The 13,038-nt window shown below is 31.9% G+C and overlaps 2 protein-coding genes across 4 annotated transcripts in view; both read left to right on the top strand.

The window, feature by feature from the left end:
• Positions 1-3,130, top strand: part of LOC107659080 (uncharacterized) — a 4,554-nt gene extending 1,424 nt beyond the window's left edge. Inside the window, exons 2-8 of one of the 3 annotated variants that reach the window (XM_016447895.1) lie at positions 519-679; positions 1,950-2,051; positions 2,171-2,227; positions 2,312-2,407; positions 2,498-2,524; positions 2,610-2,732; positions 2,824-3,130. In XM_016447895.1, coding sequence (XP_016303381.1) covers positions 521-679; positions 1,950-2,051; positions 2,171-2,227; positions 2,312-2,407; positions 2,498-2,524; positions 2,610-2,732; positions 2,824-2,853 — 594 coding nt within the window. In that variant the 5' untranslated portion in view covers positions 519-520 and the 3' untranslated portion in view covers positions 2,854-3,130. Of the gene's footprint in view, positions 1-428; positions 680-1,949; positions 2,052-2,170; positions 2,228-2,311; positions 2,408-2,497; positions 2,525-2,609; positions 2,733-2,823 lie in introns of those variants that run through there. The other 2 variants (XM_016447893.1, XM_016447894.1) reach the window with 2 other exon arrangements.
• A 3,023-nt stretch (positions 3,131-6,153) lies between these two features.
• The window catches only part of LOC107659070 (phosphatidylserine synthase 1-like), a 22,003-nt gene continuing 15,118 nt past the window's right edge, over positions 6,154-13,038 (top strand). The window contains exons 1-7 of the mRNA XM_016447883.1: positions 6,154-6,167; positions 6,759-6,850; positions 8,376-8,420; positions 8,564-8,688; positions 9,853-10,011; positions 12,101-12,252; positions 12,334-12,475. Coding sequence (XP_016303369.1) covers positions 6,154-6,167; positions 6,759-6,850; positions 8,376-8,420; positions 8,564-8,688; positions 9,853-10,011; positions 12,101-12,252; positions 12,334-12,475 — 729 coding nt within the window. The remainder of the gene's footprint in view (positions 6,168-6,758; positions 6,851-8,375; positions 8,421-8,563; positions 8,689-9,852; positions 10,012-12,100; positions 12,253-12,333; positions 12,476-13,038) is intronic.

Genomic DNA, 13,038 nt, shown 5'->3' on the forward strand with positions numbered 1-13,038 from the left:
GTGTCAAGTTTGAGATTTTGGGCTTTTTGGTTTTTCATAAAGTGTTTTTTCAGACTAGTGGAAAGAAAACACCCAAAAGGCACTGTGTTTTTGCCTGCAGTGTCTCCCCTTAAAAAAGCTACATGAGTAAAAACATTTAAGAAAAAATGTTCCATGAATGATGCATAAATGTTTTTGCACTAATGTTTTGGTAACACTTTAGTATAGGGACCAATTCTCACTATTAACTAGTTGCTTCTTAGCATGCCTATTATTAACCCATTGGCTGTTTATTAGTGCTTATAAAGCACATATTCTACATTTATAATCCTACCAAATACCCTAAACTTAACAACTACCTTACTAAATATTAATAAGCAGCAAATTAGGAGTTTATTGAGGCAAAAGTCATACTTAGTGGTTTGTTAATGGCAAGAATTGGACTTTAAAATAAAGTGTGACCATGTTATTAAAGACTTTCTGTAAAGGTTTGTTCATAACTTTGAGAGTTCTTCCATGCCTCTTGTTTTGGGGTGGAGAGATGCGCTACACGTTTAAGCCGGATGATTGTATGGTCATCAACATTCCTCTGGGAAACCTCAGGAACATGAGAGACGGCCAGCTGATGCCTGAGAAATTCACCTGCATCTTCAAAGACGCTTACAAGGTCTTTCTGAAAGGACGACCAAAGGAACTCGGGGTACGTACCACATTTAAATGCACAAATTACTTTATTTTATGATTTATTTATTTATTTCACAATTTTTTACCTTTGTTATTCCATAAAAACTGTGGATATCGATGCAGTTGTTGTGTTTCCTTCACATTGGTGTGTTTTTTAGAGTTTAGTTTCAGTTTAGTATCTGCAGAGAAACTAGACAGTAGTTTATCAGATGTTAAGAGAAAATCGACAGGAATTAGTCAGTTTCAGTGATATTTTTGGCCTGAATGCGGGTTGATTTGTGACCCTGATTCCACACCCATGAGCATTTATATGTTATCATTTTAAATAACTATAGAGATTTCCATCAAATATACACATACTACTTTACTGTCTGTTCAGAGAAAATAAACGAGAATTCACTTCAGGCGATTTGTATTTGAGACATTTCAGTGGGATTTTTGTACTGAATGCTGTACAAAACTTAATTTGAAAACTCAATCTGATGATTATTCGTCACATATGGAAGCCTGTTTCCACCACTCAATAAAAATAAAAAAGATTTTTTTTTTATCTCGGAATTCTGACTTCTTTTCTCAGTTATAAAGTCCAATTCTGAGGGGGAAAAAACACTGAAAATTTTCTTACAATTGTGAGTTTATATCTCAAAATTTTGACTTTATAATTTGTGGTTGCATGTTATAAAGTCAAAATTGCGAGATATAAACTCGCAGTTTGCAATTCAGGTTTATATCACGCAATTACTGACCTCGTAACTTGGAATTGCGAGTTTATATCAAAGTTTTTGTTTATATCATGCAATTCTGAGAAATAAAAATCAGAATTGTGAGAATTTTTTTTTAGAAATGTGAGATTGCAATTACCTTTATATATATATATATATATATATATATATACATTTTGTATTTTTTATTTTATTTTTTTCAATTCAGTGCAGAAACAGGCTTCATTGAATATGCTACATTTTTTTAAGGTAAGTGGTTGCAATCAATGTATTTTAGCTACATTTAAATAAACAAATTTAGTTGACTAACGTTCAACATTTTTAAATTTATTTAAACGTAGCTAAAATAAATTGTTTGCAACCACTTACCTTAAAAAAATTAGAATCATTTTTTTCAGTGCATAGTCACATGATCAATGACATTCATTTATTTACATTTCATTAGTCACCTAGAAATAATGCCTAACAGAGTCTAACAGATTTTTGTTTTACACTTTATGCAGGATTTTAATGGAGAACTTCTGATCTCAGACTGTTTTATTATTATTTATATGAATATTTCAGGTCGCTCAGCTCAGCATCGGAGTGTTTGTCATTTGCATCGGCAGCCTCATTGCTCTTGAATACGGTCCGTCTCATCTAGTGTACACCCTACCTAGTGCCCTGGTGAGTCTGCATCTATCACAGCTCGTTCTTGAACTTTCATCAGTGTAAACACACACATCTGAACATTCAAGATGATACTGTATCTGTGCTGAAGTCTGTTTTAAAAATCTATCTTTTAGTTCATTGCAAGTGGCATTCTGACATTTACAGCTGGAAATTCTCCATTCATGCCAGTGGTGAGTGATCAGAGGACAAATATTGTTCATAACCTTTTATTTGATCATGCTTGAAACTGAATTTGATGATTTATCTCCTGAAAGGTGAAGCTGTCCTTCGCATTCAACATTATCAGTCTTTTCTGGTCCATCGTAGCTATAGTTCTCTGTCCAATATTAAATGAAGGACATCCGGGTCCGGTAATTTGTGATTGTTCATAACTTCATAACTTATTGAAGCCAGAGTTGCAGAAATGTCCATAAATCTCATTCATTTCTTTCATTTTACAGCCTAACAGCCCAGATGCCAGTAGAAAGGTACGCTACAGCAAACATGCATATGCACACACTTCTGAGCTGGTGTTGATTTTCAATCGTCAGTCGCTGATTTGTTTTTCTCCAGATAAAATTGTTTGTGGGGCTGAAGGTGGTGATCAGTGTGTTGTGTGGCTTCGAGTTGATTCTGGCTCTGATTCTGATCTACTGGGAGAGTAAAGCCGTGTGCCGAGCTCATTTCAACACTCTGGTAATTTAACCAATGCTTGAAAACAACAAAACACGCTGAACAATGTTCAAACGCACTGAAATCTCTTTTATTTTTCTTTGTCTCAACGCAGCCCTTGATCACCATCAAGCAAGAGGTTTGATTGGACGGGTGAGATCGAGGACAAATGACCCATTTGTGAACTGAACTTTAATTACATCTGAATTGAATGTATATATAAATGTTCGTTTAATGCCTTGTTTCTGTAGCTCAGCCAGTGTCAGGGTCATGGGTTCGATTCCCAGAGTGTGAATAGATCAAATGTTTAGCATGAATGCACTGTAAATCGCTGGATAAACTTGCTTGCCAAATGCATACATGTAAATGTGTACAATAAGCTTATAGTTTTCTGTGCATTTGCTCACTATTAAAGTACTGTTTTTAACCTCTCATCATCTGTCTGCGCAATACTGGATAACAATCAGTCAAACTATATTATATATATATAATATGTGATTTGTTTCTATATAAATTGCATTAAATATATTTAATTTTTATATTAATTATATAATTTAAATATACTATTTTTTATTTAAACATTAAATATAATTAAATTATAATAAATAATTTGATTATATATAATCAGTCAAGCTGCTATATCTGAAAATAATATACAATTTATATATGTATATTTTATTAAATCTATTCAATTTTATATTATATTTTATTAGATATTATGGATATTAAAATGTATATATATTTTAATATATAAGAATATTGATATTGAAGGATATTAAAATGTATAATATATCATTTATATAATATATAATATTTTATTATATATTAGTTATATAAGTTCATCTATTTAAATATACTATTTTTTATTTAAACATTAAATATAATTAAATTATAATAATTTGATTATATATAATCAGTCAAGCTGCTATATTTGAAAATAATATACAATTTATATGTAATTTATATACAGTGGGTACGGAAAGTATTCAGACCCCCTTCAATTTTTCACTCTTTGTCATATTTGGACACTTCAGTCGCACTTTGAATTAGATGCAAATCATTTATTGTGAAGAAACACACGTACAAACACAACATTTAAGAAAAAGATTAGAGAAACTGGCACAATCCTCTCCATGCAAAATAAAATTGTAAATGCAAATGTGGTTTTTAAATTTGTTTAAACTAATTTAAATAAGAAAAAAAACACTTTATGCTATTTTTTGGGGGCCCGTAAACATTTCTGATTTACGTAGCTAGGCTAAATGGACGATTTTCGCGTGTCATTTAGTTTATACGGTGTTATCCGCCGCGCGTCGGGTGGTTCTTCGCCTCCACGTCGTGCATTCAAATCGTCTAATGCACAGCTAGCCGTTGATTATCCCTTACATATACAGTTCTGCACAAGTTTACATACCCCTTGAAGAATATGCAAAATGTTCATAATTTTCACGAATTCATGAATCGGGATCATGAAAATTGCATGTTATTTTTTATTTAGTACTGTCTTGATTAAGCTATTTCACAAAACATGTTTATATATATATATGTACTCCACAAGACAAAATATGAACAGAATTTATAAAAATGACCCCGTTCAAAAGTTTACACACCCTTGAATATTAATACTGTGCGTCATTTCCTGGATGATCTACGACTGTTTTTATGTTTTGTGATAGTTGTTCATGAGTCCCTTGTTTGTCCTGAACAGTTCAACTGCCTGCTGTTCTTCAGAACAATCCTTCAGGTCCCATTTTGAGCATATTTTGCATATTTGAACCCTTTCCAACAATGACTGTATGATTTTGAGATCCATCTTTTCACACTGAGGACAACTAAGGGACTCATACACAACTATTACAAAAAGGTTCAAACGCTCACTGATGCTCCAGAAGGAAAAAACGATGCATTAAGAAAAGAACCACCAGCTCAAACAGGAAAGGCGTGAAAGGTGTGTTCGATTTGAGAAGTGACTAATTATTCTGGTCAGATACTTTTGGGCTGCCACCAACTGAGCAACTGCCGTTAAGATAAATTAGTACCATCTTATTCTCTAAAGCGGGGTGCCCAAACTCGGTCCTGGAGGGCCGGTGTCCTGCAGAGTTTAGCAAATTGTCCTTATTTTGTCTTCTGGGAAACACGTATGTATTTATGTAGCTCCTGAAGTGCAGTACTAAATGAATAAAATATGATCTTTAATCAAAAATAAGAAAAATGTACACATCATCTTGTTCAAAAGTTTTTGTGGTATTTCTGTACCTGAATATTATGGTTATACCTGAAAAACCTAAAGCACAGTTTATTTGTATCTTTTTGTTGTATTTGTTTGTGCCGTTGCTTGTCATTTATCTGTTCTTATTTTATTACTGACTGTTTACTTGTCTTTTTTAGTTAAAATAAATTAAATTCAGAGTTTGAAATCAAAGTTCTTTTTAAGAATCTTCCTCACAATATAAATATGAATCAACAACATTATAAATAGTAAAACACAAATACACCGGGTGACGAAACATTTAGGTTGGACGATTGTAGTTTGAAAATATGTCTAAAAAAATCCCCTCAAATTAAAAAATCCCCCCCATTTTCCAAAACGAAATTCAGGCCCTGCCCATAAAGACAATGACTGAGAAAATAAATATTATAAACAATAGGATAAAAATTACAAATTATATCCATGTTATCCATTCATTTTTCTTTTTTCTTCTATTTTTATTTTTCAATTTTTTCCGTTTTTATTTTCTATTTACATTTCTTCTATTTTTATTGGTTTTATTTTTCTATTTTTATTTTCTCCTTTTTTATTTTTCTCCTATTATTCCTTCCTTCTATTTTCATCTGTTTTTTCTTTTTAACTGGTCTTATTGTAAACAATTATGTGCACAAACAAAATCTGTGCATTTATCAAAACTGACTTTGCAATCTTTAATCGAAATTTCATAAGTTGCTCTTCTGCGCTGTAAACGCTTGCCGTTTGTCATGTATGTGAGGCTCGCTGCAGTTCAGCACGGCTCACCTTTTACAATCGAATTAAAAACAGATGAATAAAATCAAGTCCGTCCTACTTTTTTTTTTTTTTCTTGTTTTCAATTTCAGTTGAAAATACAGTACAACCTCTGTTTCATGCCGACTTTAAGATATTTATTCTTAGATATAACTGACATGAAAATTCACCTTTTTTTTCTAAATGCATGTTATTGATCTTATTGTGAACGGTTCATCCATTATGCATTTTGTTTAGTTTTTTTTACTTGATCTTCCAGTGAAAACATCGGACTCCCCTCTAATGCATTTGCAAGACTTCTCCAATCATTTATCTGCTCAAACTCCGCCCCTTTCTTGAAATCCACTGCAATCCACTCACAATATGGAAGAAAATCTGTTGCAACTTTCATCTCATTGCAACATTACGTTTTTTTGTCCATTTCGTGACTGCCGTCATCTGACGATGATGTGTTTGCTTGGGTGAAAACAGAAGTGGTAGTTCCCACGCTGTCGGTTTCAGACTCTTTCAACAGCATTGTCAATAGAAGAAAAATGATTTATGTTTTCAAAATGTCAGGAAGCTATTTTCCTGCAGTGTAATTACACACGTTCATTCTTTGTGTTCAGTTGTGTGACGCGTCTGACTGCATCTTCTGGTGTGTGTGTGTGTCTGTGTGTGTCTGTGTGTGGCTGTGTGTGTGAGAGTGTGTGGCTGTGTGTGTGAGAGTGTGTGGCTGTGTGTGTGTGTGTGTGTGTGTGTGTGTGTGTGTGAGAGAGAGTGTGAGTGTGTGGCTGTGTGTGTGAGAGTGTGTGGCTGTGTGTGTGAGAGTGTGTGGCTGTGTGTGTGAGAGTGTGTGGCTGTGTGTGTGAGAGTGTGTGGCTGTGTGTGTGAGAGTGTGTGGCTGTGTGTGTGAGAGTGTGTGGCTGTGTGTGTGAGAGTGTGTGGCTGTGTGTGTGTGTGTGTGTGAGAGAGTGTGTGTGTGTGTCTCTGTGTGCGTCTGTGTCTGTGTGTGTGTGTGTGTGTGTGTGTGGTGAATTGTTTCAGAGTGTGACCGCATGTTTCTGTTGCAGAGATGATGGAAACACTGACAATAACCTGTGGGTGGGTCTCATCCTGGTCATCTCCTTCTTCTTGGTCATCAGCGTTCTCGCCTTCCCCAACGGTAAGAGTCGTGATGTCGCACTGAAGAGCTCCGTGCCCAGCATGTTTGGCCTAAAGTGTTTTATGATCATGGTCACACATGTGATCGGCTTCATAATAGGACCACAACAGATGATTAGTTTGATAATCAATGAATCTAATGATTATGTGAATGATTAATGGTCAGAGATTTCACTGATCAGTCAGTAGGCTTAGATCGATTATTCAGCTTTTGCGAAGTTAAACTATTGACTTATTCATATTCTAACTAATAAATAAAACACAGTAATCACTTCAGCTTTGTAAAATGTCAAACAATTATATTGCTATTACAGTTGTATTACCATTATGTAATTACAATTATTCTGTTTTATATATATTAAAATATATTTTAAAAAATTATATTATAATTATGTAAAAAAAAAAATATATATATTTTGTAAACAATATACATATATAATTAAAAAAAAATATATATATATATATTTTTTACAATACAAATATTTGGCACACAAAATGAGATGACAAACAGACGTTCTTAATTTCTTTCAGCAAGTTAACATTCATGCTAGTAAACATTTCTCATTTATTTAGTTTAACTTTATGTACTAAAGTATCTAAAACTGAAATAAAAATGAATCAAAACTATATATAACATATATATTACATATTAAAAAAAGACAAAAACACAACAAAATTAAGCTTTAATTAAATTAAAATGTTTTAAAATAAATTTATTTATTTTTAAAATTAATTAAATAAAAAAATAAAACACAATTCTATTGAACCCAATTATTGTTAATTTTTTGTGAAGTTTTATGGATTTAAACGATTAGGCTTGCTTTTTGGTTATTTAAAATTAAGTCAAACCATTAAAACAAAATTTGGAAAAATATAAATCGGACAAGTTTTAGAAAAATCATTTAAGATGAAGGACAAATTTCATTAAAAAAACAACAACAAAAAAACTAATTTCTTTGGACGCTGTTATTGTCGGAATTTTAATAAAATATCTGTGCGAACCAAACTATCACTTTTTCGTCATTTTTGTGTTTTAATTAATTTATGTATTTAATTAAATTTTTTATTTTATTGTAAATAATAAAAAGATATAACATTAGTTAGCTTAACACTGGAGAGCTGCTTTATAGCAGACAATCAAGTTGCAATTCTAAATGAAAGCGACACTGACACGTTTTTTCATGTTTAATCTTTAAAGCAATCGATTGCATAAAGCACTATATAAATGCACTATATAAAACGTATAAAACACTATATAAATGCACTATATAAAACGTATAAATGACGTCGGGAGTGACCGACTGAAAGGGAACTGCTGTTTTCTACTTTTTACCTCTAAATGAATAACGACAACAGACTTTGCTGTGAGTTGCTCAGTACAGTCTTGCACTACAGCGCCACACTGGTCAAACCGCGTTACTGCAGGCCCTTACTTTACCTCATATGAGACGATTCAAATATTTGTCAACATTTTTTATTGTCGATGACGTCGACTAATCGTTCATAACCTCTCTGTCTCTTTTCAGGTCCTTTCACGAGACCCCATCCAGCAATATGGCGGATAGTGTTCGGTGAGTGGATCAGACGCTTGTTTTTGAAGCCTAATAATAAACATGAATAGAGGATGAAAGGGCAGGTCTGAGTGGTTGGGTTTGTAGGTTGGCGTGCTTCCTCTTTCTGAAGGGTGTGGTTGTGTGCTTATGTGGTTGTGCAGGGTTGAGTGTGCTTTACTTCCTCTTCCTGGTTTTCATCATCTTCCTGAACTGGGAGCAGGTCAAGTCTCTCATGTTCTGGCTGGATCCCAATCTGCGCTACGCCAAACGGGAAGCCGACGTCATGGTCAGTGATGACCTAGTTCTGTTGTTAAAGGAACAGCTCACGAATGCATTATGTTCAAAAATATTCACAAATCAGCTTTATATATTTTATTAGTAAAACTAAAACCATAAAAAAATTGCGACTTGACATAAAATAAACATGAACTGAAATACGATATTTAAAAAAAATGTAACTTCTTTTATTTCAACTAGTTGCCAAGGAAACATTTCTCAATTTAATTTAACTTAATTTGATATACTAAAATAACTGTATAATATTTTAGATATAAATTATAAATAAAAAAGACATATTAAAAAAAGACAAAAATGCAGAACTAAATTATTGAAGCTTTAATTAAATTAAAATTATTTGTCAATGCATTTTTTTATTTTAAAATTATTTAATTAACATTTATTGTTGAATAAGGTTTATGAATTTAAATAATTAGACATGTTCTTTGATTATTAGAATTAAGTCAAACCATTAAAATATATCAGTAATAAGGCACATTTTAGAAAAATAATTTAAGATGCAGGATGAATAATAAAAAAAAAAACACACATTTCATTGGGTCCTATTGTTGAAAATTGTATAAACTATTTTTTACAATTTAATATTTAAAAAAAATACTAATAAAATATTTTTATAATGTAATATTTCAAATAATAATAATAATTTAATAAAATACATGCTTTTTAAAAATGTAATCAATTTATTTGATTTTTAAAATTAAATACAGAATCCAGTAAAATTAAAATATGGAATGAATTTAGAAAAAATAATTTAAGATGGAGGACACATTTGAGAACATAAAAAAATATTAAATTAAATTATTTTTCATTATTAAAATTAAATCAAACCATTTGATTATTAAAATTAAATTAAAACAGTATCCAGAATTATTATTATTATTTTTTAATAATTTAAAATGGTGGACAGATTGAGAACATAAAACTTATTCAGTTTAATGTAGTTACACCCAAAATAGCAACTTTAGCGCATGCTAAATAATAAATTAAATGCTTTTTGATTAAATAATCAAAAAGCATGAACTGATTTTAGCTGGAAAATTGTCTCTTTGTTATTGTCCACTGTACAGCTGCTTTGACACGATCAGTATTGTATAAAGCGCTGTATAAATAAAGGTGGCTTGACTTGAAGTGTCACTGCGGTGATGATTGACAGGAGTATGCCGTGAACTGTCATGTGATCACCTGGGAGCGAATCCTCAGCCACTTCGACATCTTCGCCTTCAGTCATTTCTGGGGCTGGGGAATGAAGGCTCTGCTGATCCGCAGCTATGGACTGTGCTGGACCATCAGCATCACCTGGGAGCTGACCGAGGTGAAGGCCTCACACTTCGCTCTCACAGCCATTCATAGAAGAATATATGTGACCCTGGAGCACAAAACCAGTCTTAAGTGTCAATTTTTTGAAATTGAGGTTTATGCATCATCTGAAAGCTGAATAAATAAGCTTTCCATTGATGTATGGTTTGTTAGGACGATATTTGGACGAGATACAACTATTTGAAAATCTGGAATCTGAGGGTGCAAAAAAATCTAAATATTGAGAAAATCATCTTTAAAGTTGTCCAAATGAAGTTCTTAGAAATGCATATTACTAATCAAATATATTTACGGTAGGAAATTTACAAAATATCTTCATAGAACATGATCTTTACTTAATATCCTAATGATTTTTGGCATAAAAGTAAAATCTATAATTGTGACCCATACAATGTATTGTTGGCTATTGCTACAAATATACCCCAGAGACTTAAGACTGCTTTTGTGCTCCAGGCTCACATATGATGTTTCACAGCTAATGACCACTTGATTATGTTTGCCAGAAAATAAAAGGAATTGTTACATTTTCATTTGATTACTTTTTAAGAGATTAAACAAATTGTTTTCAACAGGATTAATTCATTTGATTGCCACTCTTTTCGATAATAAATTTGTATTAAATCATAAAACACAGAATACAGAGAAATTAAACACAGAATTTACTTAATGATAAGAAATTAATAATAGTAATAAAGAAAGTTATTTTACTTCAACTAGTTGCCAAGGAAACATTTCTCATTTTTATTTAGTTTAAATTGATGTACTAAAATAACTAAAACTAAAACTGAAATAAAAACTAAAACTGAACTGAAATAAAATAATATAAGGAACAATATAGACATGTTAAAAAGGACAAAAACACAACAAAATAATTAAACCTTTAATTAATTCAAATAAAATTAATTTATCTTAAAATTAATTAAATTAAATATTTAAACCAACAGCACAGAATGTCTAAAAAAAAGATAAATAAAAAATAAAACACCTTTCATTTCTCATTTTCATTTAGTTTAACTTGAAGTACTAAAATAACTAAAACTGAATTAAAAATTAATAAAAACTATATAGACACATTAAAAAAGCCAAAAACACGCAACAAAATTCTTAAAGATTTAATTATATAAAAAAAAAAAATTTAATTTTTTTTTTTTTCAAAATTATTTAATTCAATTAAAAATTAAAACAGACAACACATTTCTAAAAAAGCCAAACCATTAAAATGTATCAGTAATAAGGCAATTTTAGAAAAATAATTTAAGATGAAGGGTGAATTAAAAAAAACACATTTCATTGGGCCTTATTGTTGAAAATATTATAAAATATTTAATACAATGTTAATTTAATCATATTTAATAAAAACATGCTTTTTAAAATTAAATCAAACAATTTGATTTTTAAAATAATAATATTAATATTAAAACCAACAACACAGAATTTATTTAAAAAAAAAAAAAGACATAAATAAATTAATAAATAGAGCACCTTTCATTGGGCCGTATTATTGTTGAAATTTTAATAATATTAAAACGGAATTTTTGGGATAAAATAAAATTTGATATTGTTCAGCAACTGGCTCCAAATAATTACTCTCATTTTAGTTTTGTTCAAAATCCAGTTTAGCAATCCCAGAATGCATTGTGAAATGCTCAGTGAAAAAAAAACACACAAAAAAAATACGCATTTAAAATGTAGGATGAAGTCAGAGTTGATCAATATTTCTCACTTCATCCTTCATCACAAATATTTTTTGTTATAGTGAGTCTGTCTCCAAATTGTATAGTGAGAAATATTGATAAATATAATTAAATACAAATAAATAAATATTAATTCAATTATTATGTATTAATAATAATAATTATTATTTATTTATTATTATTATTATTATTTATTTAATTATTAAATACAATTAATTAAAATAAATACCACAATATATTAATAAAATTGTTAAAACTACTTAAGTTAACTTCTTAAAAACTGCTTCTTACGACTTCTCTTTGTTCGTTAGAAACATGCTAATGACAGAAACTGCCAAAATAATTTGTGGGTCGACGAGACACAATAACTCGAGCAATCTCTCCACGCAGCTCTTCTTCATGCATCTTCTTCCGAATTTCGCGGAGTGCTGGTGGGATCAGGTCATTCTGGATATCCTGCTGTGTAACGGCGGAGGGATCTGGCTGGGAATGACCGTCTGCCGCTTCCTGGAGATGCGCACGTATCACTGGGCCAGCATCAAGTAAGAAACCACTCTAACACTGCTTCTGAGAGCGTCTGGCAGAGACTGACCGAGCTGAACGAGTGTGTTTGTGTTGCACAGAGACATCCACAGCACCACGGGGAAGATCAAGCGCGCAGCGCTGCAGTTCACTCCCGCCAGCTGGACATACGTGCGCTGGCTCGACCCCAAGTCCTCCTTACAGAGAGTGACGGGAGTCTATCTGTTCATGATCATCTGGCAGGTCAGTCCGCTCGCATCTCTAGCAGCCAGTTAATCAAAAATAAAAGTAGTTAAAGTCTTATGAGTTAAATTGATTATTAAAGGGTTAGTTCACCCGAAAATGAAAATTAGACCATAAATTACTCACCCTCAAGGCATCCTAGGTGTATATGACTTTCTTCTTTCAGACGAATCCAGTCGGAGTTATATTAAAAATTGTCTTTGGTCTTTCAAGCTGTTTAATGTAGGGCTGAACGATTAATTGCATTTGCGATAATATCGTGATATGAAAAAACACGATTTTTTCAATCACAGGGGCTGCGATTACACTCGGTCACGTGACACGCGAGAGTAAAGAGGTGTGTTCCACTTGAAGATCGATCGGTGTATGACATCAAAGTACGGCGAGAGAAAGCATAAGGAGACGTCCGCGCTCTCGCTGCCGCAAGCTACATTAAAGTGATTATTACGTTTTGAATAACGCATCGATTCGCTATAGAAGGCCTCTGTTCACCCTCCGGAGCCGTGTGAGACACTTTTTTATGGATGGGCACTTTTTATTTAACTTATTTTGGACTGATGCAT

The sequence above is a fragment of the Sinocyclocheilus anshuiensis genome, unplaced genomic scaffold (assembly GCF_001515605.1).
Source record: "Sinocyclocheilus anshuiensis isolate Anshui unplaced genomic scaffold, SAMN03320099.WGS_v1.1 scaffold411, whole genome shotgun sequence".
Taxonomy (NCBI): domain Eukaryota; kingdom Metazoa; phylum Chordata; class Actinopteri; order Cypriniformes; family Cyprinidae; genus Sinocyclocheilus; species Sinocyclocheilus anshuiensis.